Source organism: Tachyglossus aculeatus, chromosome X5 (genome assembly GCF_015852505.1).
Source record: "Tachyglossus aculeatus isolate mTacAcu1 chromosome X5, mTacAcu1.pri, whole genome shotgun sequence".
NCBI lineage: Eukaryota > Metazoa > Chordata > Mammalia > Monotremata > Tachyglossidae > Tachyglossus > Tachyglossus aculeatus.
In genome coordinates this window covers 2,917,717-2,940,285 of record NC_052097.1, presented here as the reverse complement: position 1 = coordinate 2,940,285, position 22,569 = coordinate 2,917,717, and the positions used below count along the sequence as shown (strand labels likewise).

The following is a 22,569-nucleotide window of genomic DNA, read 5'->3' as shown; positions in this document are numbered from 1 at the left end:
TAGATCCAAGGACATCAAGTGGGGCCCACAGGCTTCATCCCCCTGGTCATTCATTCATGCATTCAATCGGATTTAGTGAGCGCTTACTGTGTGTGCCCATGTTAAGCGCTCACTATGTGCCCAGCACTGCTCTAAGCACTGGGTAGATCCAAGGACATCAGGTGGGGCCCACAGGCTTCATCCCCCTGGTCATTCATTCATGCATTCAATCTGATTTAGTGAGCGCTTAGTGTGGGCCCATGTTAAGCGCTCACTATGGGCCAAGCACTGCTTTAAGCGCCGGAGTAGATCCAAGGATATTAGGTGGTCCCACGTGGGGCCCACAGGCTTCATCCCCCTGTTCATTTATTCATGCATTCAATCGGATTTAGTGAGCGCTTACTGTGTGCCCATGTTAAGCGCTCGCTATGTGCCCAGCGCTGCTGTAAGCGCTGGGTAGATCCAAGGACATCAGGTGGCCCCACATGGGGATCACGGCCTTCATCCCCTTGGTCATTCATTCATGCATTCAGTCGGATTTAGTGAGCACTTAGTGTGGGCCCATGTTAAGCGCTCAGTATGTGCCCAGCACTGCTCTAAGCGCTGGGTAGATCCAAGGACATCAGGTGGGGCCCACAGGCTTCATCCCCCTGTGCATTTATTCATGCATTCAGTCGGATTTAGTGAGCGCTTATTGTATGCCCATGTTAAGCGCTCACTATGTGCCAAGCACTGCTTTAAGCGCCGGAGTAGATCCAAGGATATTAGGTGGTCCCACGTGGGGCTCACAGGCTTCATCCCCCTGGTCATTCATTCATGCATTCAATCGGATTTAGTGAGCACCTAGTGTGGGCCCATGTTAAGCGCTCACTATGTGCCCAGCACTGCTCTAAGCACTGGGTAGATCCAAGGACATCAGGTGGGGCCCACAGGCTTCATCCCCCTGGTCATTTATTCATGCATTCAATCGGATTTAGTGAGCGCTTACTGTGTGGGCCCATGTTAAGCGCTCACTATGTGCCCAGCACTGCTCCAAGCGCTGGGTAGATCCAAGGACATCAGGTGGGGCCCACAGGCTTCATCCCCCTGGTCATTCATTCATGCATTCAATCGGATTTAGTGAGCGCTTACTGTGTGGGCCCATGTTAAGCGCTCACTATGTGCCCAGTACTGCTCTAAGCACTGGGTAGATCCAAGGACATCAGGTGGGGCCCACAGGCTTCATCCCCCTGGTCATTCATTCATGCATTCAATCTGATTTAGTGAGCGCTTAGTGTGGGCCCATGTTAAGCGCTCACTATGGGCCAAGCACTGCTTTAAGCGCCGGAGTAGATCCAAGGATATTAGGTGGTCCCACGTGGGGCCCACAGGCTTCATCCCCCTGTTCATTTATTCATGCATTCAATCGGATTTAGTGAGCGCTTACTGTGTGCCCATGTTAAGCGCTCACTATGTGCCCAGCACTGCTGTAAGCGCTACATCAGGTGGGGCTCACAGGCTTCATCCCCCTGGTCATTCATTCATGCATTCAGTCGGATTTAGTGAGCGCTTACTGTGTGCCCATGTTAAGCACTCACTATGTGCCCAGCACTGCTCTAAGCGCTGGGTAGATCCAAGGACATCAGGTGGGGCCCACAGGCTTCATCCCCCTGGTCATTCATTCATGCATTCAATCGGATTTAGTGAGCGCTTACTGTGTGGGCCCATGTTAAGCGCTCACTATGTGCCCAGCACTGCTCTAAGCACTGGGTAGATCCAAGGACATCAGGTGGGGCCCACAGGCTTCATCCCCCTGGTCATTCATTCATGCATTCAATCGGATTTAGTGAGCGCTTACTGTGTGGGCCCATGTTAAGCGCTCACTATGTGCCCAGCACTGCTCTAAGCACTGGGTAGATCCAAGGACATCAGGTGGGGCCCACAGGCTTCATCCCCCTGGTCATTCATTCATGCATTCAGTCGGATTTAGTGAGCGCTTAGTGTGGGCCCATGTTAAGCGCTCACTATGGGCCAAGCACTGCTTTAAGCTCCGGAGTAGATCCAAGGATATTAGGTGGTCCCACGTGGGGCCCACAGGCTTCATCCCCCTGTTCATTTATTCATGCATTCAGTCGGATTTAGTGAGCGCTTACTGTGTGCCCATGTTAAGCGCTCGCTATGTGCCCAGCGCTGCTGTAAGCGCTGGGTAGATCCAAGGACATCAGGTGGCCCCACATGGGGATCACGGCCTTCATCCCCTTGGTTATTCATTCATGCATTCAGTCGGATTTAGTGAGCACTTAGTATGGGCCCATGTTAAGCGCTCAGTATGTGCCCAGCACTGCTCTAAGCGCTGGGTAGATCCAAGGACATCAGGTGGGGCCCACAGGCTTCATCCCCCTGTGCATTTATTCATGCATTCAGTCGGATTTAGTGAGCGCTTATTGTATGCCCATGTTAAGCGCTCACTATGTGCCAAGCACTGCTTTAAGCGCCGGAGTAGATCCAAGGATATTAGGTGGTCCCACGTGGGGCTCACAGGCTTCATCCCCCTGGTCATTCATTCATGCATTCAATCGGATTTAGTGAGCACCTAGTGTGGGCCCATGTTAAGCGCTCACTATGTGCCCAGCACTGCTCTAAGCACTGGGTAGATCCAAGGACATCAGGTGGGGCCCACAGGCTTCATCCCCCTGGTCATTCATTCATGCATTTAATCGGATTTAGTGAGCACTTAGTGTGGGCCCATGTTAAGCGCTCACTATGTGCCCAGCACTGCTCCAAGCGCTGGGTAGATCCAAGGACATCAGGTGGGGCCCACAGGCTTCATCCCCCTGGTCATTCATTCATGCATTCAATCTGATTTAGTGAGCGCTTAGTGTGGGCCCATGTTAAGCGCTCACTATGAGCCAAGCACTGCTTTAAGCTCCGGAGTAGATCCAAGGATATTAGGTGGTCCCACGTGGGGCCCACAGGCTTCATCCCCCTGTTCATTTATTCATGCATTCAGTCGGATTTAGTGAGCGCTTACTGTGTGCCCATGTTAAGCGCTCGCTATGTGCCCAGCGCTGCTGTAAGCGCTGGGTAGATCCAAGGACATCAGGTGGCCCCACATGGGGATCACGGCCTTCATCCCCTTGGTCATTCATTCATGCATTCAGTCGGATTTAGTGAGCACTTAGTGTGGGCCCATGTTAAGCGCTCAGTATGTGCCCAGCACTGCTCTAAGCGCTGGGTAGATCCAAGGACATCAGGTGGGGCCCACAGGCTTCATCCCCCTGTGCATTTATTCATGCATTCAGTCGGATTTAGTGAGCGCTTATTGTATGCCCATGTTAAGCGCTCACTATGTGCCAAGCACTGCTTTAAGCGCCGGAGTAGATCCAAGGATATTAGGTGGTCCCACGTGGGGCTCACAGGCTTCATCCCCCTGGTCATTCATTCATGCATTCAATCGGATTTAGTGAGCACCTAGTGTGGGCCCATGTTAAGCGCTCACTATGTGCCCAGCACTGCTCTAAGCACTGGGTAGATCCAAGGACATCAGGTGGGGCCCACAGGCTTCATCCCCCTGGTCATTTATTCATGCATTCAATCGGATTTAGTGAGTGCTTACTGTGTGGGCCCATGTTAAGCGCTCACTATGTGCCCAGCACTGCTCCAAGCGCTGGGTAGATCCAAGGACATCAGGTGGGGCCCACAGGCTTCATCCCCCTGGTCATTCATTCATGCATTCAGTCGGATTTAGTGAGCGCTTAGTGTGGGCCCATGTTAAGCGCTCACTATGTGCCCAGCACTGCTCTAAGCGCTGGGTAGATCCAAGGACATCAAGTGGGGCCCACAGGCTTCATCCCCCTGGTCATTCATTCATGCATTCAATCGGATTTAGTGAGCGCTTAGTGTGGGCCCATGTTAAGCACACTGCTCTAAGCGCTGGGGCACATCCAAGGACATCAGGTGGCCCCACATGGGGCTCATGGCCTTCATCCCCCTGGTCATTCATTCATGCATTCAGTCGGATTTAGTGAGCGCTTACTGTGTGCCCATGTTAAGCGCTCACTGTGTGCCCAGCACTGCTCTAAGCGCTGGGTAGATCCAAGGACATCAAGTGGGGCCCACAGGCTTCATCCCCCTGTGCATTTATTTACGCATTCAGTCGGATTTAGTGAGCGCTTACTGTGTGGGCCCATGTTAAGCGCTCAGTATGTGCCCAGCACTGCTCTAAGTGCTGGGTAGATCCAAGGACATCAAGTGGGGCCCACAGGCTTCATCCCCCTGTTCATTTATTCATGCATTCAGTCGGATTTAGTGAGCGCTTAGTGTGGGCCCATGTTAAGCGCTCACTGTGTGCCCAGCACTGCTCTAAGCGCTGGGGCACATCCAAGGACATCAGGTGGCCCCACATGGGGCCCACAGCCTTCATCCCCCCGGTCACTCATTCATGCATTCAATCGGATTTAGTGAGCGCTTAGTGTGGGCCCATGTTAAGCGCTCACTATGGGCCAAGCACTGCTTTAAGCACCGGAGTAGATCCAAGGATATTAGGTGGTCCCACGTGGGGCCCACAGGCTTCATCCCCCTGTTCATTTATTCATGCATTCAGTCGGATTTAGTGAGCGCTTAGTGTGGGCCCATGTTAAGCGCTCACTATGTGCCAAGCACTGCTTTAAGCGCTGGGTAGATCCAAGGACATCAGGTGGCCCCACATGGAGCTCACAGCCTTCATCCCCTTGGTCATTCATTCATGCATTCAGTCGGATTTAGTGAGCACTTAGTGTGGGCCCATGTTAAGCGCTCAGTATGTGCCCAGCACTGCTCTAAGCGCTGGGTAGATCCAAGGACATCAGGTGGGGCTCACAGGCTTCATCCCCCTGTTCATTTATTAATGCATTGTCGGATTTAGTGAGCGCTTACTGTGTGCCCATGTTAAGCACTCACTATGTGCCCAGCACTGCTCTAAGCGCTGGGGCACATCCAAGGACATCAGGTGGCCCCACATGGGGCTCACAGCCTTCATCCCCTTGGTAATTCATTCATGCATTCATTCGGATTTAGTGAGCGCTTACTGTGTGCCCATGTTAAGCGCTCACTATGTGCCCAGCACTGCTCTAAGCGCTGGGTAGATCCAAGGACATCAGGTGGGGCTCACAGGCTTCATCCCCCTGTTCATTTATTAATGCATTCAGTCGGATTTAGTGAGCGCTTACTGTGTGCCCATGTTAAGCGCTCACTATGTGTCAAGCCCTGCTCTAAGCACCAGGGTAGATCCAAGGACGTTAGGTGGTTCCACGTGGGGCTTACAGGCTTCATCCCCGTATTCAATCGGATTTATTGAGCGCTTACTATGTGCCCATGTTAAGCGCTCACTATGTGCCAAGCACTGCTTTAAGCGCTGGGTAGATCCACGGACATCAGGTGGCTCCACGTGGGGCTCACAGCCTTCATCCCCCTGGTCATTCATTCATGCATTCAGTCGGATCTAGTGAGCGCTTACTGTGTGCCCATGTTAAGCGCTCACTATGGGCCAAGCGCCGGGCTACATCCAAGGACATCAGGTGGCCCAACATGGAGCTCACAGCCTTCATCCCCCTGGCCATTCATTCGTGCATTCAATCAGATTTAGTGAGCGCTCACTGTGTGCCCATGATAAGCGCTCACTATGTGCCAAGCACTGCTTTAAGCGCTTAGTACAGTGCTAAGCACTTAGTACAGTGCTCTGCACATAGTAAGCGCTCAATAAATACGATTGAGGATGGAGTAGATCCAAGGACATCAGGTGGCCCCGCAGGCTTCATCCCCCTGTTCATTCATTCGGTCGGATTTAGTGAGCGCTTACTGTGTGCCCATGTTAAGCGCTCACTATGTGCCCAGCACTGCTCTAAGCGCTGGGCAGATCCAAGGACATTAGGTGGTCCCACGTGGGGTTCACAGGCTTCATCCCCATATTCAGTCAGATTTATTGAGCACTTAGTGTGGGCCCATGTTAAGCGCTCACTATGTGCCAAGCACCTCTCTAAGCGCTGGGGCACATCCAAGGACATCAGGTGGCCCCACATGGGGCTCACAGCCTTCACCCCCCTGGTCATTCATTCATGCATTCAATCGGATTTAGTGAGCGCTTACTGTGTGCCCATGTTAAGTGCTCACTATGTGCCAAGCACTGCTCTAAGCGCTGGGGCACATCCAAGGACATCAGGTGATCCCACATGGGGCTCACAGCCTTCATCCCCATGTTCATTTATTCATGCATTCAATTGGATTTAGTGAGCGCTTACTGTGTGCCCATGTTAAGCGCTCACTATGTGCCAAGCACTGCTCTAAGCGCTGGGGTAAATCCCAGGACATCAGGTGACCCCACATGGAGCTCACAGCCTTCATCCCCATGTTTATTCATTCGGATTTATTGAGCGCTTACTGTGTGTCCATGTTAAGCGCTCACTATGTGCCAAGCACTGTTCTAAGCGCTGGGTAGATCCAAGGACATCAGGTGGTCCCACGTGGGACTCACAGGCTTCATCCCCGTGTTCATGCATTCACTCAGTCATATTTATTGAGCGCTTACTATGTGCCCATGTTAAGTGCTCACTATGTGCCAAGCACTGCTCTAAGCGCTGGCGGGGATCCAAGGTGATCAGGTGGCCTCACATGGAGCTCACAGGCTTCATCCCCGTGTTAGGCGCTCACTATGTGCCAAGCACTGCTCTAACTGCTGGGGTAGATCCAAGGACATCAGGTGGTCCCACATGGGGCTCACAGGCTTCATCCCCGTGTTAAGTGCTCATTATGTTCTAAGCGCTGGGGGATACAATAATGATGGTATTTATTAAGCGCTTACTATGTGCGAAACACTGTTCTAAGTGCTGGGGAGGTTACAAGGTGATCAGGTTATCCCACGTGGGGCTCACAGTCTCCATCCCCAGTTTACAGATGAGGGAACTGAGGCTCAGAGAAGTGAAGTGACTTGCCCAAAGTCACCCAGCTGACAATTGGCGGAGCCGGGATTTGAACCCATGACCTCTGACTCCAAAGCCTGGGCTCTTCCCACTGAGCCACGCTGCTTAACATGGCTTCATCCCCATGTTAAGTGCTCACTATGTGCCAGGCACTGCTCTAAGCGCTTGGGGGATCCAAGGGCATCGGGTCACAGGTCCCCATGTTAAGTGCCCACTATGTGCCAAGCACATAGTAAGCGCCGGGGGGATTGGCAAATTATGTTGCCAATATTGTACTTCCCAAGCGCTTAGTACAGCGCTCTGCACATAGTAAGCGCTCAATAAATACGATTGATGATGCTGATGATCCAAGGACATCAGGTGGTCCCACATGGGGCTCACAGGCTTCATCCCCCTGTTACGCGCTTACTCTGTACTAAGCGCTGGGGTCGATACAAGGTGATCAGGTGATCCCACTTGGGGCTCATAGGCAACATAATAATAATAATGGTATTTATTAAGCGCTTACTATGTGCGAAGCACTGTTCTAAGCGCTGGGGGGATACAAGGTGATCAGGTTGTCCACGTGGGGCTCACAGGCTTCATCCCCATTTTACACGATCCCAGTGTTAAGCGCTCAGTATGTGCCAAGCACTGTTCTAAGCGCCCTGGGGGGGATGCAAGGACATCAAGTGGGCCCATGTGGGGCCTTCCACCTCCTCCAGGAGGCCTTCCCAGACTGAGCCCCTTCCTTCCTCTCCCCCTCGTCCCCCCTCCATTCCCCCATCTTACCTCCTTCCCTTCCCCACAGCACCTGTATATATGGATATATGTTTGTACATATTTATTACTCTATTTATTTGACTTGTACATATCTATTCTATTTATTTTATTTTGTTAGTATGTTTGGTTTTCTCCTCTGTCTCCCCCTTTTAGACTGTGAGCCCACTGTTGGGTAGGGACTGTCTCTATATGTTGCCACCTTGTACTTCCCAAGTGCTTAGTACAGTGCTCTGCACACAGTAAGTGCTCAATAAATACGATTGATGATGATGTGGGGCTCACAGGCTTCATCCCCATTTTACACGATCCCCGTGTCAAGCGCTTTACTCTGCGCCAAGCACTCTTCCAAGCGCCGAATGGACGGATGGATGGACCGGACCCGTCTCCTTGTTTTGTTGTGTTGTTTGTCTCTACTTGCCTTGTTTTGTTTTCTGTCTTCCCCTTCTAGACTGTGAGCCCACTGTTGGGTAGAGATTGTCTCTGTTGTACTTTCCAATCGCTTAGTACAGTGCTCTGCACACAGCAAGCGCTCAGTAAATACGATTGAATGAATGACGGGGGGGAGGGAAGTCATTGAGAGGCCCAACGGCCGGTGTCCGTCCTCGCGGCCTTCCGCTCCCCGCCAGGGAAACTGAGGCCGGGCCGACCCTGTCCCCCTCTCCTCGCCCTCCACACCCCCACGTCGTCGGGAACGCGATTGGTGCTGCTCAACACGTGCTGCGAGCCCCCCCACGGCCTCCCTTTTTTTATAGTCTCTACTGCTATTAATAATAACCGTATTTAGTAATGATGCGGTTTATCAAGCTCTTACTACGTGCCAAGCACAGTTCTCAGCGCTGGGGTAATAATAATGATAATAATGATGGCATTTGGTAAGCGCTTACTAGGTGCCAAGCGTTGGGGTAGATACAAGGTGATCAGGTTGTCCCAATGTGGGGTTTACAGTCTTCACCCCCATTTTACAGATGAGGGAACTGAGGCCCAGTGAAGTGAGTTGTGAAGCACTCTCTAGGTGCCTTGATGTTTGGTAATGATCTTCTTTGATGTTCTAAGCACTGTAGTAAGCGCTGGGGTAGATAAAGGGCAGGGAATAATAATAATGGTGGTATCTGTTAAGCGCTTACTATATGCAAAGCACTGTTCCAAGCGCTGGAGTGGATACAAGGTAGTCAGGTTGTCACTTGTGGGGCTCACAGCCTTAATCCCCATTTTACAGATGAGGGAACTGAGGCCCAGAGAAGGGGCTTGCCCAGGGTCATACAGCAGACAAGTGGGGGAGCCGGGATTAGAACCCACGTCCTCCGACTCTCAGGCCCCGGATCTGGCCACTCTGCCACGCTGCTTCTCAAGTCTGTTGTAATCAATCGTATTTATTGGGCGCTTAATGTACTCTCCCAAGCGCTTAGGACAGTACGCTGCACACTGTGAGCTCATCCCTAAAACACCAACGGTCACCCTTACTAGTAGCCTTTTCTAGGCAGAAATAATCATAATACTATTAATATTTATTTGGCGTTTACCAAGTGCCAGGCACTGTACTGAGCGCTGGGGTGGATGCAAGCAAATGGGGCTGGACACAGCCCCTGCCCCACGTGGGGCTCATTTTCCAGATGAGGGAACTGAGGCGCTGAGAATAATAATAATAACAGTAATGGTATTTGTTAGGCGCTTACTATGGGTGTCATTTATGAGCTCACCTCCTCCAGGAGGCCTTCCCAGACTGAGCCCCTTCCTTCCTCTCCCCCTCGTCCCCCTCTCCATCCCCCCCGTCTTACCTCCTTCCCTTCCCCACAGCACCTGTATATATGTTTGTACATATTTATTACTCTACTTATTTATTTATTTAACTTGTACATAACTATTCTGTTTATTTTATTTTGTTAATATGTTTGGTTTTGTTCTCTGTCTCCCCCTTCTAGACTGTGAGCCCACTGTTGGGTAGGGACCGTCTCTATATGTTGCCACCTTGTACTTCCCAAGCGCTTAGTACAGTGCTCTGCACACAGTAAGCGCTCAATAAATACGATTGAATGAATGAATGAATTGTGGGCAGGGAAGGTGTCTGTTCATTCATTTCATTCAATCAATCAATCAATCAATCGTATTTATTGAGCGCTTACTATGTGCAGAGCACTGTACTAAGCGCTTGGGAAGTACAAATTGGCAACACATAGAGACAGTCCCTACCCAACAGTGGGCTCACAGTCTAAAAGGGGGAGACAGAGAACAGAACCAAACATACCAACAAAATAAAATAAATAGGATAGAAATGTACAAGTAAAATAAATAAATAAATAAATAGAGTAATAAATATGTACAACCATATATACATATATACAGGTGCTTTGGGGAAGGGAAGGAGGTAAGATGGGGGGATGGAGAGGGGGATGAGGGGGAATTCGTTCAATCGTATTTACTGAGCGCTTACTGTGTGCAGAGCACTGTACTAACTGTTCTTTTGGGCTCTCCCAAGCGCTTAGTACAGTGCTTTCCACCCAGTAAGCGCTCCAATACAACTGAATGAATAAACGTAATCAATCTGGACACCGGCCCTGCCCCACGCGGTGCTCCCAGCTCTTAATCTCCATTTTACAGGTGAGGTAACTGAGGTGCGGAGAAGTGAAGGGACTTTGCCACTTGTCTGCTGTGTGACCTTGGGCGAGCCGGGATTAGAACCCGTGACCTTATGTCTCCCAGGCCCGTGTTGTAGCCACAACGCCATGCTGCCCCTCCCAATTCACCTGGCAGTGGTGGTTAAGAGCCTCCTAAGTGCCTGGCACTGTGCTAAGCGCTGGGGAAGACACAAGCTAGTCAGCCCACACAGGGCTTTCCCTCGTCAATCAACCAGTGGAATATAGCGAGTGCTTATTATTCATTCAGTCACACTTAATTGAGCGCTTACTGCGTGCACAGCACTGTACTAAGCGCTCGGGAGAGTACAGTGCAACAGAATTAGTACTCTCCATGCCACCCTCGGGATCAACCACCTGGAAACCGGGAGCAGCCCAGCGCTTTTATTCCTTAAAGCGCTCGGCATGCGTTAGGTGCTCAACAAATGCGATGGATCGATCTAGACGGTGAGCTCGATGTGGGCACGGAATGTGTCTACCGAGTCGTCAATCGTATTTATTGAGCGCTTACTGCGTGCAGGGCACTGTACTAAGCGCTTGGGAAGTACAAGTTGGCAACGTGCTTGGGAGTCTGTCGTAGTCTCCCAAGGGCTTAAAACGGTGCTCTGCCCAGAGCAAGTGCTCAGTAAATTACGACTGAGTCCGTGCCCCGGGGACCCGAGCTTTGCCCCGTTTGCCATAGTAAAGGCGGGGTACCTCTAATTTGGGATGTCGGGAGAGGAGGAGGAGCAATTTGAGGTTGACATGTGATTCCCGGGACACAGATGCCAGTTAGACTGTTTTCCTGCACGTTGGATTCATCTCCTTTCACAAGTTCACGAGGAATCGATCTGTAGTCATCCCGATTAATCCGTTGTCTTCCCGGCCTCATATGTTTTACTATTAAGTCTCAATGACTAGAATAGACTTTTCTAGACTGTGAGCCCACTGTCGGGTAGGGACCGTCTCTATATGTTGCCAACTTGGACTTCCCAAGCGCTTAGTACAGTGCTCTGCACACAGTAAGCGCCCAATAAATGCGATTGAATGAATGAATGAAGTCTGTTCCACGGCTTATCCGGGAGTTGCAATTGAAATGTAATAATCATGGTATTTGGGTTTTTTATGGCATTTATTAAGTGCTTACTATGTGCAAAGCATTGTTCTAAGCGCTGGACCACTGGAACATTTGTCCAACAAATGGACCATTTGTTGACCACTTATAAAGTGCCGGAGTAGATGAGATAATCATCATCAGTCGTATTTATTGAGCGCTTACTGTGTGCAGAGCACTGTACTTAGCGCTTGGGAAGTCAAATTGGCAACATATTGAGACAGTCCCTACCCAACAGTGGGCTCACAGTCTAAAAGGGGTTGGACAGTCCCTGTCCCACATCGGGCTCAGTCTTAATCCCCATTTTATAGATGAGGTAACTGAGGCACAGAGGAAGGTCACACAGCGGACAGGCGGTGGAGCCAGAATTAGAACCCGGGTCCCCTGACTCCTGTGACTTTCCATTCGGCCATGCTGCTGTCTCAATTTAACAGGGACTCCAGCGACAAAAGTGACCCTCAAGATTGAAAAGTTTATCGAAATTGTCTCCTCATGGTTTGGAGACTACCACAGGCATAAAGGGTGATGACCGGGCAATGGGTGCAAATGTTCCCAGCATTTTAGCATGTGTCCTCACCTTGTTTTCAGGAGCAGCCCTCCTTAAAGAAGTGCAAATCCCCTCCTGTTAAGTGCTAACAAGCAACAGCATAAACTGAGCTTTACATTTTTGCTTTTGTCTCTGATGGTCCTTCCTGTTTCCTGTTGCCAAACGAGGCCGTAAGGGCATCTTTAAAGGGTCCTTTCCCATCCTGCTCCTGTTGCTCCCTTCCCCACAGCACCTGTATATATGTATATATGTTTGTACATATTTTTTTACTCTATTTAATTTATTTGTACATATCTATTCTATTTATTTTATTTTGTTAGTACGTTTGTTCTCTGTCTCCCCCTTTTAGACTGTGAGCCCACTGTTGGGTAGGGACTGTCTCTATATGTTGCCAATTTGTACTTCCCAAGCGCTTAGTACAGTGCTCTGCACATAGTAAGCGCTCAATAAATACGATTGATGATGATGATGATGATATATTGGGTTTCCCTCCTTATTGGAGTTGGGCGGCACTGATGGTGATTGATTGATTGTCCCCTGAGCAGTTGTGGGGTTGGGAAGGTCCTTGGAAGGCCCCCAGTCGTAACTATGTTCCGCACCCCCCAAACAAAGGCTGCTCCTTGTCGTCCTGTCATGCTGACATTTTTTTTGCAGCACCTGGCACCCGTTTTCCCCCTTGGCTTTCGTTCCCCAAGAGGCGCTCCTTTCTGGCTGGCAGCGGGCCGTTCGCAGCCAACGGACTCCCAGTTTTTAGCGGAGACGCGGCATCGGCCAAAGCTTCATCTTACCGTGTCCTTAGTCCACCCTCCTTGCTTTCCGTTTCCCGGCTTTCGGCCCTCTACCATCTGCAGCTCATTCTCCTCACCTCCACGCAGCCCACCTGGCATCGACAGTAGCCAGAGGCGGCTATCACAGGACCGGGAGGAGGATTTCAGACTGGGGATGATTCCTACTTTCGGAACCGCGCTTTTTACCCCAACGCCCTTCTGGTGCCCCTTCTGCGTCAGACATTGCAGTTTGACACCAACACGCTCCTTCAGGGTTTGGCCAGAAGCAGGAAGGAGGAAGGCCCATTTCCCAGGGTAGCCCATTATTTGAGTAATAGAGAACTTCACTGGCATCAAGTTGTGATCCCTTTCTCAATCAGTGGTATTCACTGAGCAAAGCACTGTATGAAGCTCTTGGGAGAGTACAGTACAACAGAATTAGCAGGCACGTTCCCAGCCCATGACAACAGTGCCTGCCTCATTCCTCTCCCCCTCTACATCCCCTCCCCACAGCACCTGTATATATGTTTGTACATATTTATTACTCTATTTATCCATATTTATTCTATTTATTTTATGTTGTTAATATGTCTTGTTTTGTTATAATAATAATAATGGCATTTATTAAGCGCTTACTATGTGCAAAGCACTGTTCTAAGCACTGGGGAGGCTACAAGGTGATCAGGTGTCCCACGGGGGCTCACAGTCTTAATCCCCATTTTACAGATGAGGGAACTGAGGCCCAGAGAAGTGAAGTGACTTGCCCAGAGTCACACAGCTGACAAGCAGTAGAGCCGGCATTTGAACCCATGACCTCTGGCTCCAAAGCCCGGGCTCTTTCCACTGAGCCACGCTGCTTCTCTAAAAACAAGAGAACGGTTTTGTTGTCTGTCTCCCCCTTCTAGACTGTGAGCCCGCTGTTGGGTAGGGACCGTCTCTATATGTTGCCAACTTGAACTTCCCAAGCGCTTAGTATAGTGCTCTGCACACAATAAGCGCTCAATAAATGTGATTGAGTGGATGAATGAATGACAAACGTACAGTCCTGTAATAGGACTGTCGGACATTATGTCCCGATGGTGAAATGCTTTCTGCGCGTTCCACGGCAGAGACATCAGCCGTCTAGTCCTTGCACCCTTTACCCTTCCCTCAGCCCCATGGCACTTATTCCATATCCTTAATTTAATTTATTTTATTGTCTCCCCTTCTAGATTGTAAGCTCCTCATAAGCAGGGAACGTTTGTTTATTTTGTTGTACTGTACTCAGAAGGACCCGGTTCTAATTCAGCCCTGCTTGTCTGTTGTGTGATCTTGGGCAAGTCACTTCACTTCTGTGCCTCGGTTCCCCACCCCCCCCATTTGTAAAAGGGGGATTAAGACTGAACCCCCTATGGAACATAGACTATGTCCAATCTGATTAGCTTGTAGCTATCCCTGCACTTAATACGATGCCTGCCACATAGTAAGCGCTTAACAATTACCAAAATTATAGCTATTATTATTACTCTCTCAAACACTTGGTATAGTGCTGTGCACACAGTAAGCGCTCAATAAATTTGATTGTCTCCCCCAGTCTCTTGGCACCCTGTCCCTGCTTCCTATGATGATGATAATAATAATGATGATGATGATGATGGCATTTGTTAAGCACTTACTATGTGCAAAGCACCGTTCTAAGCGCTGGGAGAGATACAAGGAGATGAGGTTGTGCACATGGGGCTCACAGTCTTAATCCCCATTTTCCAGATGAGGTTTCTGAGGCACAGAGAAATGAAGTGACTTGCCCAGAGTCACACAGCTGACAAGCGGTGGAGCCGGGATTTGAACCCATGACCTCTGACTCCCAAGCTGCTCCCTGTACCCCAAAAGCGGCTCCCCTTGCTTTCTGATTACTTAGGAAAGCGATGGAAGCTCAGAAGGAAGTGGTCCGTGCTGACCCAGGAGGCCAGATCAAAAAGAAGGGATTCAGCTCCCTGATTCAATCAGTGCCTCACGACTCCCTCCAGCACCCTGAACACAAGTAGTTTTAACAGTCAGTTAACAGAATTTGAAGTGCCACGGCGGGGATCTGGAATCTTGATTTTTTTTTTTTACCGTTTGCACAACTTGCTTGGGGGACTCCAGTAAACCCGAGGAGCAGCTTCTCCCCCGAAAGGATCTCCCGCTCTTGAAAGTTCATAAGCGGCATTTTACAATATCTCACATTATCACGCATTCACTGGCCAGTGCCTTAGGGGAGAACTGTGTGTATCTGGGTCTCCGGGCCACTGATGTCGTTGTACTGAGGCTGAACTCCCTACTGTGTTCACCTTATGCCAAAAGTTCATGAATTAATACCTTGTGTTTCTGAGCCTTGGGAAACTATTCATCTTGTGCGTTCTTTCTGTCCCCTGGGATACTGATGGGGGCCTTGAACTTGGTAAAACTGCAACAACTGCCACAGTGTGGGACTGCTGCTTATGACCCAAAGAAAGATTCAAGCAATTGAGCGGGGTTTTTGTGGTCCATAATGGACCTGTAAATCTGGTTGAATAAGTACATAAAGTTGTGCCCTTTACAATAATAATAATTATGGTATCTGTTAAGTGCTCACTATGTGCCAAGCACTTGAGGTAGATCAAAGATCATCAGGTCCCACGTGGGGCTCCCAGCCTGAGTCGGAGGGAGAACAGGTATTGAATTCCCATTCATTCATTCATTATCATTCAATCGTATTTATTGAATGATTCCCACTTTGCAGATGAGGGAACTGAGGCACAAAAGTGAAGTGGCTGGCCCCAAGTCCCACAGCAGACACGAGGCAGAGCTGGGCTTAGAAGCCAGGTCCTCCGACTCGGGCCTGTGGTCTTTCCACTAGGCCACACTGCTTTCCAAGGATACATTTGTGCCATGAGGGGCCGGGGTCGTACACATCTATAAGACTTTGGTCCTTTGGGAGACCAAAAGACTGAGAGAGAGCTTTCATCATTTAGCCTCTCCTCCCTCTGTGACCCCTAGAGACCAGGTAAACCTGAAGGGATGAGTTAGAAACCATGTCTTGGAATGTTCTGTGATGTTCATGGATGCGGCCAGCGGAGCATCCCAAAGAGGAATCCCTGATCTTGGTTACTTAATCCACAGTGGGCTCACTACACTTCATCGGGGCCTTATTTATAGCTGACATTCTGCTCACTTGCAGATTTGGAGGGTAGTCTGGCTTCTCGTCAAGGAAAATTTCAGACTAATATGTCAGCTGAAAGGACAGCGTTTCTGCTGTAAATCAGTTTTTTTCTTCTGGGGCGGGGGTGTTAGATTCTCCTGGTTCCTACATTTCGCCTTGCTTTGAAACTGTCACATGACATTGGGTGCAGAGATTCTTGAACGATAAGTAGATCACGTCTCCGTAGTTTCCGAGCCATACTTCCAAGCCCGTTCAAGGTGTTTCAGGTCCTCGTGGTGAAACCCTGGTTCCTTTTTAAGAACCTTAGGTTATGCTGCACATTTCCATAAAGGGAGGCATTCCTTTTTTTGAATCAAAATCATCTAATACGCGATCGGGTATTCGATGGCATTTAGAATGCCTGCATTGATGGGCTAACCTGCTCCACCAATACAGTTAATGGATTCACGCGTTGCTTTGTGAGTTCTCTGGGCAACTGAGTGAATATTTTGTGCTGTGATGTCCCCAAGGGTACACGGAGTAAACGTTCTTTTGCTTTTTTTAAATGAGCCGGTAGCGCAGAACGTATGACTTGGGTATTGCTCGCTAGTTTTGGGCGGCCCAAGATACTTCCCCCGTATACCATCGCTTCAGGGTATGCCATCGATACATCCAGGAGCGCTCAGTGCAGCGCTCTGCACAAAGTAAGCGCTCAATAAATACGATCAAATGAATGGCTTAGGCCTGACCTTAAGAAGTGAGCCTCTGTGTGCGGAAGAATTTTCACTCCCAGGTGGAAATGTGAATAATGTCATTGAAAGACAGTGGTCTGGGTTGAGCGATTACTACATGCCGGGCACTGTGCTAAGCACTGGAGAAGATACAGTATAGACACAGTCCCTGCCCCAACTGGGGACCTTGCGTTCTCTGGTAGAGAATGAGGGACTGTACAGGCAGTGTGGTCCAGTGGAAAATACACGAGACTGGACGTCAAGACCCTGGGCTTGAATTCCAGCTCTGACGCTGGTCGTCTGGGTGACCTTGGGCAAGTCACTTCACCTCTCTGGGCCTCAGTTTCCTCATCCGTACATTGGATACACCTCCTCTCCCTTTTCCGCTTAAGACTGTGCGTCCTGAGGGGCACCAGAACAATCTCTGATCATCACGTTCTGTATTTACCCCAGCACAGTAAGCACATAATATGGGTTTAGTGAATGATGTAATAATAATACTACCATGACAGAAGAAAGCTCAGTAGACTCACCCTTGGGATGGTTTGGTAATTGGGAAGCCGTGTCTGAACGGTGGATTGGGTCTCTTGTCTGTAAAATCCTTCTGTAGAGTGTTCTGTGACACTCCTGGGCAGCTGGTTTGAATTGTTCTCAGAAGTCCTTCTCTTAAGAGGAACAGGTGCTGATTCTGTTTGATAGAGCACACCGTCCGTTGATTAGAGGGACTGGCAAACTCTCTGCTCTCCCTACCTACCCTCTGAACGTTCTCCCATCAAATAACTGGATCAAGAAAGTCTAGCATTCCTCTTTATCTTCTTTTTATCTTCATCCTTTTTTCCCCCCCTTAATCTCACACTCTTCAGTGAATCTACCCTTCCCTGAGAAATCCCTCTTAGAATTCACCTTAAGTTCTCTTCCTTGTTCAGTGCTCTCCTCTGGCAACCCAGCCCATGGAAGGGAGAAATGGTGGAACATGAATATACCTGAAATGGGATAATCCCAAAGTTCGCTCTCTCCGTTGGTATTTCTCTTCTTTGTCTCCCCTCACCCCCCTTTGTACTGCTTTCAAATGGAATCTTTTCTTTCGAGAACTATTGTCCTCCATGCCTGGCGTCAGTTTTCTTTTTCACGGGTGACTGCACCCCGAAGTCACTTTAAAATCACCCAGCTGGGAGTCTCTAATTTGTGGCTAGTTTGAAGTGGTAGTGTTAATGCCCTCATATAATAATTATGTTATTTGCGGGCTTACTGTGGGTCGAGCACTGTTCTAAGCATCGGGGTAGATCCAAGGTAGCCAGATTGGGCACAGTCCCTCCCCTACATGGGTCTGGCAGTCTGAATAGAAGGGAGAACAGGTCCTGAATCCCCATTTTGCAGATGAGAAAACCGAGGCCCAGAGAAGGGAAATGACCTCCCCAGAGTCACACACAGCAGGCATTTGGCAGAGCCAAGATTAGAAGCCATGCTCCCTGGACCAGGCCCTTTCCACCAGGCCATGCTGATTCTTGGTGTCCGATTTTTCTCAAACTCCTTTTCCTTCTCCTTCCTCCTCCCTCCCATCAGGTCCCTTTACGTCTATTCTCCTGTCCAAACTGTGTAAACTAGGAGTAGAGGCAGTGATTCCCAAGCCAATTCCAGGGAATGGGGATGAAACTTGCCAGTCCCTTGGCAGAATGACCCCCTTTCCTCGGAAAGATGGGACCGTGAAAAGCGCAACACCTTTTTGGGTAGCCTGGGGCTTCCTTTATGATGGTGATAATTTTTTTATTATTATGGCATTTAAGTGCTTATTATGTGTCTTACTGTTGTACTCTTCTAAGTACTTAGTACAGTGCTGTGCAAACAGTAAATGTTCAATAAATACGGCTGATAAAGACTGTGAGCACCATGTGGGACATGGACTGTGTCCAACCTGATTAGCTTGTATGTACCGCAGTGCTTAGTACAGTGCCTGGCTCATCGCCAGGGCTTAACAAGCACTATTAAATCTATCAATACTATCTATTGAATGCTTACTGTGTGCAGAGCACTGTACTAAGCACTTGGGAGAATACAGTGTGACAGCTGGTAAATGTGTTCCCTACCCACAGTGACCTCACAGTCTCTTTTGGCTCCAAGTCTCCAGCTGGATCAAGATAAACGTGGTGGCCATATGCATTATCCTTAGAAAATAACTTTTTTTTCCTGACCATGAGAACTACGTACTGATGGATCTTTCCTCTCCTTAATGAACTATGGAGATAAGAGATCATTTCCTATCCATATCCATGGCTTTTTCCCCACCCCCAAGCACGTCAGCTGCATATCTAATTTTTCAAGGACTCATTCGAGTGTTTTGATGATCAGAAGCCTCAAACACTGATACGTATTTATATTTCCATCCGCCAAAAGCTGCGTCGCTCCAAACAAGATCCTTACCGGCTCCGTACGCTCTCCTCTTGACCCTCACGGTGCCTGGGCTGAAGCCGGGGTCCTTGGGTGACTCTGAAAGACAATAACAAGGCTCCAGGTGCCAGTTTGACACAAAACTTTCCACCTTAGCTGCGACGGTTTAAACTGTGGCGGACAAAGGGTGAAGAATATAGTTATGATGGGGTAATAATAATAACAGTGCTTTTCAAGTGCTTACTACATGCCAAGCACTGTTCGAAGCACTGGGGCAAATATAAGGTAATCAGGTTGAACACAGTCCCCGTCCCCTATGGGGGCCCACACTCTTAATCCCCATTTTGCAGATGAGGGAACTGAGGCCCGCGAGGGGTGTGAGTGGTGATTTAGGGGAGGGTGGGGAGATGCATCCTGGTTGCGCAGAAGCTGCTGTCTGTTCTGTGGGGGTCTCTTTTCTTCCCCCCACCCCAGGTGCCCTTCCGTAGAGGTGGTAGCCATGGCACCGGAGTCCCGTGGGTCCTGCCAACCACCCTCCAGTTCCCGTCACGCGCGCCTGGGGATTTTTTGGTCTGTTCTGTTCCACTCCCTCCTGGTTCTCACCAAGCCGGGAGCAAATTCAGCTGGGATTTGTTACAGAGGCCTCGGATCAGGTGTCGATGTTCAAATGACAATGAAACCGGTTTCTGAGGGTATTCTACTGTGGTGAGACTGGAGGCTTAAAAAAAAAAATCGTTCTGCTCCTTATCCTTCCCCACCACCTCCTCTTCTCTAAGTTGGTCTCTTCTGCGGTGAGACGTGAATGCACCCCTAGAAAATTGACTTGGGAATTGGGAATATCAGTCGGTCCTCCTGCTTGAGGAAGCAGCTTGACCCAGGGGAAAGAGCCTGGGCCCTGGGTTCCCATCCCAGCTCTCTCACTCGTCTGCTGTGTGACCTCAGGCAAGTGAGTTACCTCGCGCAAAATGGGGATTAAGAAGATGAGCCCCATGTGGGACCGGGACAGTGTCCGACCTGATTAGCTTATATCTACCCCAGCACTTAGTTCAGGGCCTGGCACGTAGTAAGTGCTTCACAAATACCATTTAAAAAAAAGGTAGAGTGAGGCGGTGCGGCACGTTCATCCCTCTAGACCGTGAGCTCGCTGTGGGCAGGGAATGTGTCGACCACCTCTATTGTATTGGACTGTCCAATTTTAGACTGTGAGCCCACTGTTGGGTAGGGACTGTCTCTATATGTTGCCAATTTGTACTTCCCAAGTGCTTAGTACAGTGCTCTGCACATAGTAAGCGCTCAATAAATACGATTGATGATGATGACTGTCCCAAGCGCTCAATACAGGTGCTCTGCACACAGCGAGCACTCAAATCCAGTTGATAAAGGAAATCCCCAAGGTCGTGGTGGAGGGGGTGCCCTATCTTACTGGGGGTTTCCCATCCGGAACCCGGCGCCCTGAAGTGCCCTGGGTACCTGCAAGGTTGGGGCACCCGCTTCTCCAGCTCGGCACCCCCGGAGCCCTTGGCCTAAGGATGCCATCAATTTCCTCATAGAATCGCATCTTCCTGCGAGGGTTCCCCAGGTCGCTGCCTCTCTGCCCCACCCGGTATTCGTATTTGAGGTTCTTGTACTTTGTGCGGCACTGCTTCCAGTCCCTGTCGATTCCAAACCACAGCAACCGTCTGGCGATCTCCTCAAATATTTCCTTGTTTCTCGTCGCTCCTTCCAGCATCTGCCTTATGTTTTCATCCGACCATATGTGGATCAGGGCTCTGACTTCACTGTCGCTCCAGTGTTTTCCTGCCCCCGTGTCACTCACTGTGATGATGCGAAAGTGATTCTGGGCATCTCCTAAAGGGCTAGGATTTTCTGTTTTTTTTAAAAAACAAACAAACCAACCAACAATCATTTGGGTACCGTTTTGAACTAAAGGGCAAACGCATCGCGGCTCCCATTAATTCTCTTTTGCCCGAGGACAAGGTTGTTCTCCGAAAACATCAGGTACTAAAATGTCATCTGGATTCATGGATTGCCTTTTGAACATTGAATCATCCTCATTGAGAGGGGGGCCTTATCCTTCCCCCTGGCCTTCTGCCCCAAAATACAGATTTTTAACCACTGCCGCTGGGTGTGAAATACGTCTGGAGATTAGCTGTGTGAGAGGTAGACTAGTACTGTGCAAACGCATATTAAGGTACACAGTACTAAGAAGCAGATTATATCTTTCCTTTTCCTTTAGATGTGCTTGTAAAGTTTCTTGGGAAATAGAGGGTTTCAGAAGCAGATTCTGGGGGAGAGACTCGACTTCACAACCATAATTGTAAAAGAACAAGAAGTGATTTGTTGGAATTTCCAAGATTTAAAAAGGTTTTTAGGGGCTTAGACAAACTTAGTTGTTTCAGCTTTAATTTTCAACATTGGCTCTACCAATGCTCTACCAAGACCATTCTGTTACTGTCAGGTCCTTCAGCGTGTCTGCCAACTCTGAATTGTTCTCTCCCAAGCGCTTAGTACAGTGTTCTGCAAAGAATAAGCACTCAGCACCATTGATCGGTTGCTGCCTGTGGAACTTTTTCCTTCCTGCATCCCCAAGCTCAGGTAGTGGGTGTCTGAACAGTCTGATTCTGGGAGATCTGCAGTCCTTGGGAATATTCATGGATGTGGAAGTTACTTATTAAATACTACTGACTGAGTGGCCAAGACATGCAATTTCAGAAATTAGCTCTAGTCCCAAGCTGTAGTCAGAAATCAGCTCCTGGAACCCAAATCTATGACTTAACTATGGTATGGTTGGTAACGGGGCTGGGAGTCCGCATTTCCTGCACATTTTGTACTCTTTTTCACTTTTCAGAGCACTGGTAAGAGCAGGAAGGTCATCATCAATCAATCGTATTTGAGCACTTAATGTGTGCAGAGCACCATATGAAGTGCTTCGGAGAGTACATTATAACAGAGTTGGTAGGCATGTTCTTTGGGACGATCCTAGCTGCTGAAGGTAGTGAAAGACTGCAGAAATCATGAGAATGCCAGGATTTGTACCTTCCACGGTTCCCCGTTTGGCTATCGTGGGGCTAGCCAGGTCTTCAGAGGTGCTGCTTGTAGAGTCGTGGTCTACCAAAAATCAAACGGGCAGAAGGTCAATTCCGAGATGAAGTCCAAAACAAATCCATTCAACTTTTAAGCCCTTACTATGCACTAAGCGCTGGGAGAGATACAAGATCAGACACAGTCCCTGCCCCAAACAGGACTCACAGTCCAAGTGGGAGGGAGGATAGGTTTTGACTCCCCATTTTCTAGATGAGGGAACTGAGACCTAGAGAAGGGAAGAGACTTGCCCGAGGTCACACAGCGGTCAAGAGGCAAACCTGGGTTGAGAACCCCAGTCCTCCGACCCCCAGGCCTGTGCCCTGTCCACTAATCCAGGCTGCTTCTCATGAGCTTGCTAAAATAGCTGATGGAGGTAGACCCAACTGGACTGAGATGAAGAGACAGTTTACATTTCCCTCAAAATACATCTCCTGCCTCTCCAGATTTGCCTTAAGATGTCAGCAACATCTCAATGCTGATTAATAATAATGACGGCATTCATTAAGCGCTTACTATGTGC

At 49.3% G+C, this 22,569-nt stretch overlaps 2 protein-coding genes across 5 annotated transcripts in view; one reads left to right on the top strand and one right to left on the bottom strand.

The window, feature by feature from the left end:
• Nucleotides 1–22,569, top strand: part of PPAT (phosphoribosyl pyrophosphate amidotransferase) — a 50,383-nt gene that overhangs the window by 837 nt on the left and 26,977 nt on the right. The gene's annotated exons all lie outside the window — the stretch shown is intronic.
• The window catches only part of LOC119947589 (multifunctional protein ADE2), a 60,023-nt gene that overhangs the window by 23,199 nt on the left and 14,255 nt on the right, over nucleotides 1–22,569 (bottom strand). For 2 of the 3 annotated variants that reach the window (XM_038769148.1, XM_038769149.1), the window contains 2 exons: nucleotides 18,999–19,064; nucleotides 17,114–17,268 (listed from right to left, as the gene is read on the bottom strand). In XM_038769148.1, the coding sequence (XP_038625076.1) occupies nucleotides 17,114–17,268; nucleotides 18,999–19,064 (221 nt within the window). Of the gene's footprint in view, nucleotides 1–17,113; nucleotides 17,269–18,998; nucleotides 19,065–20,435; nucleotides 20,832–22,001; nucleotides 22,074–22,569 lie in introns of all 3 variants that reach the window. The other variant, XM_038769150.1, reaches the window with a different exon arrangement.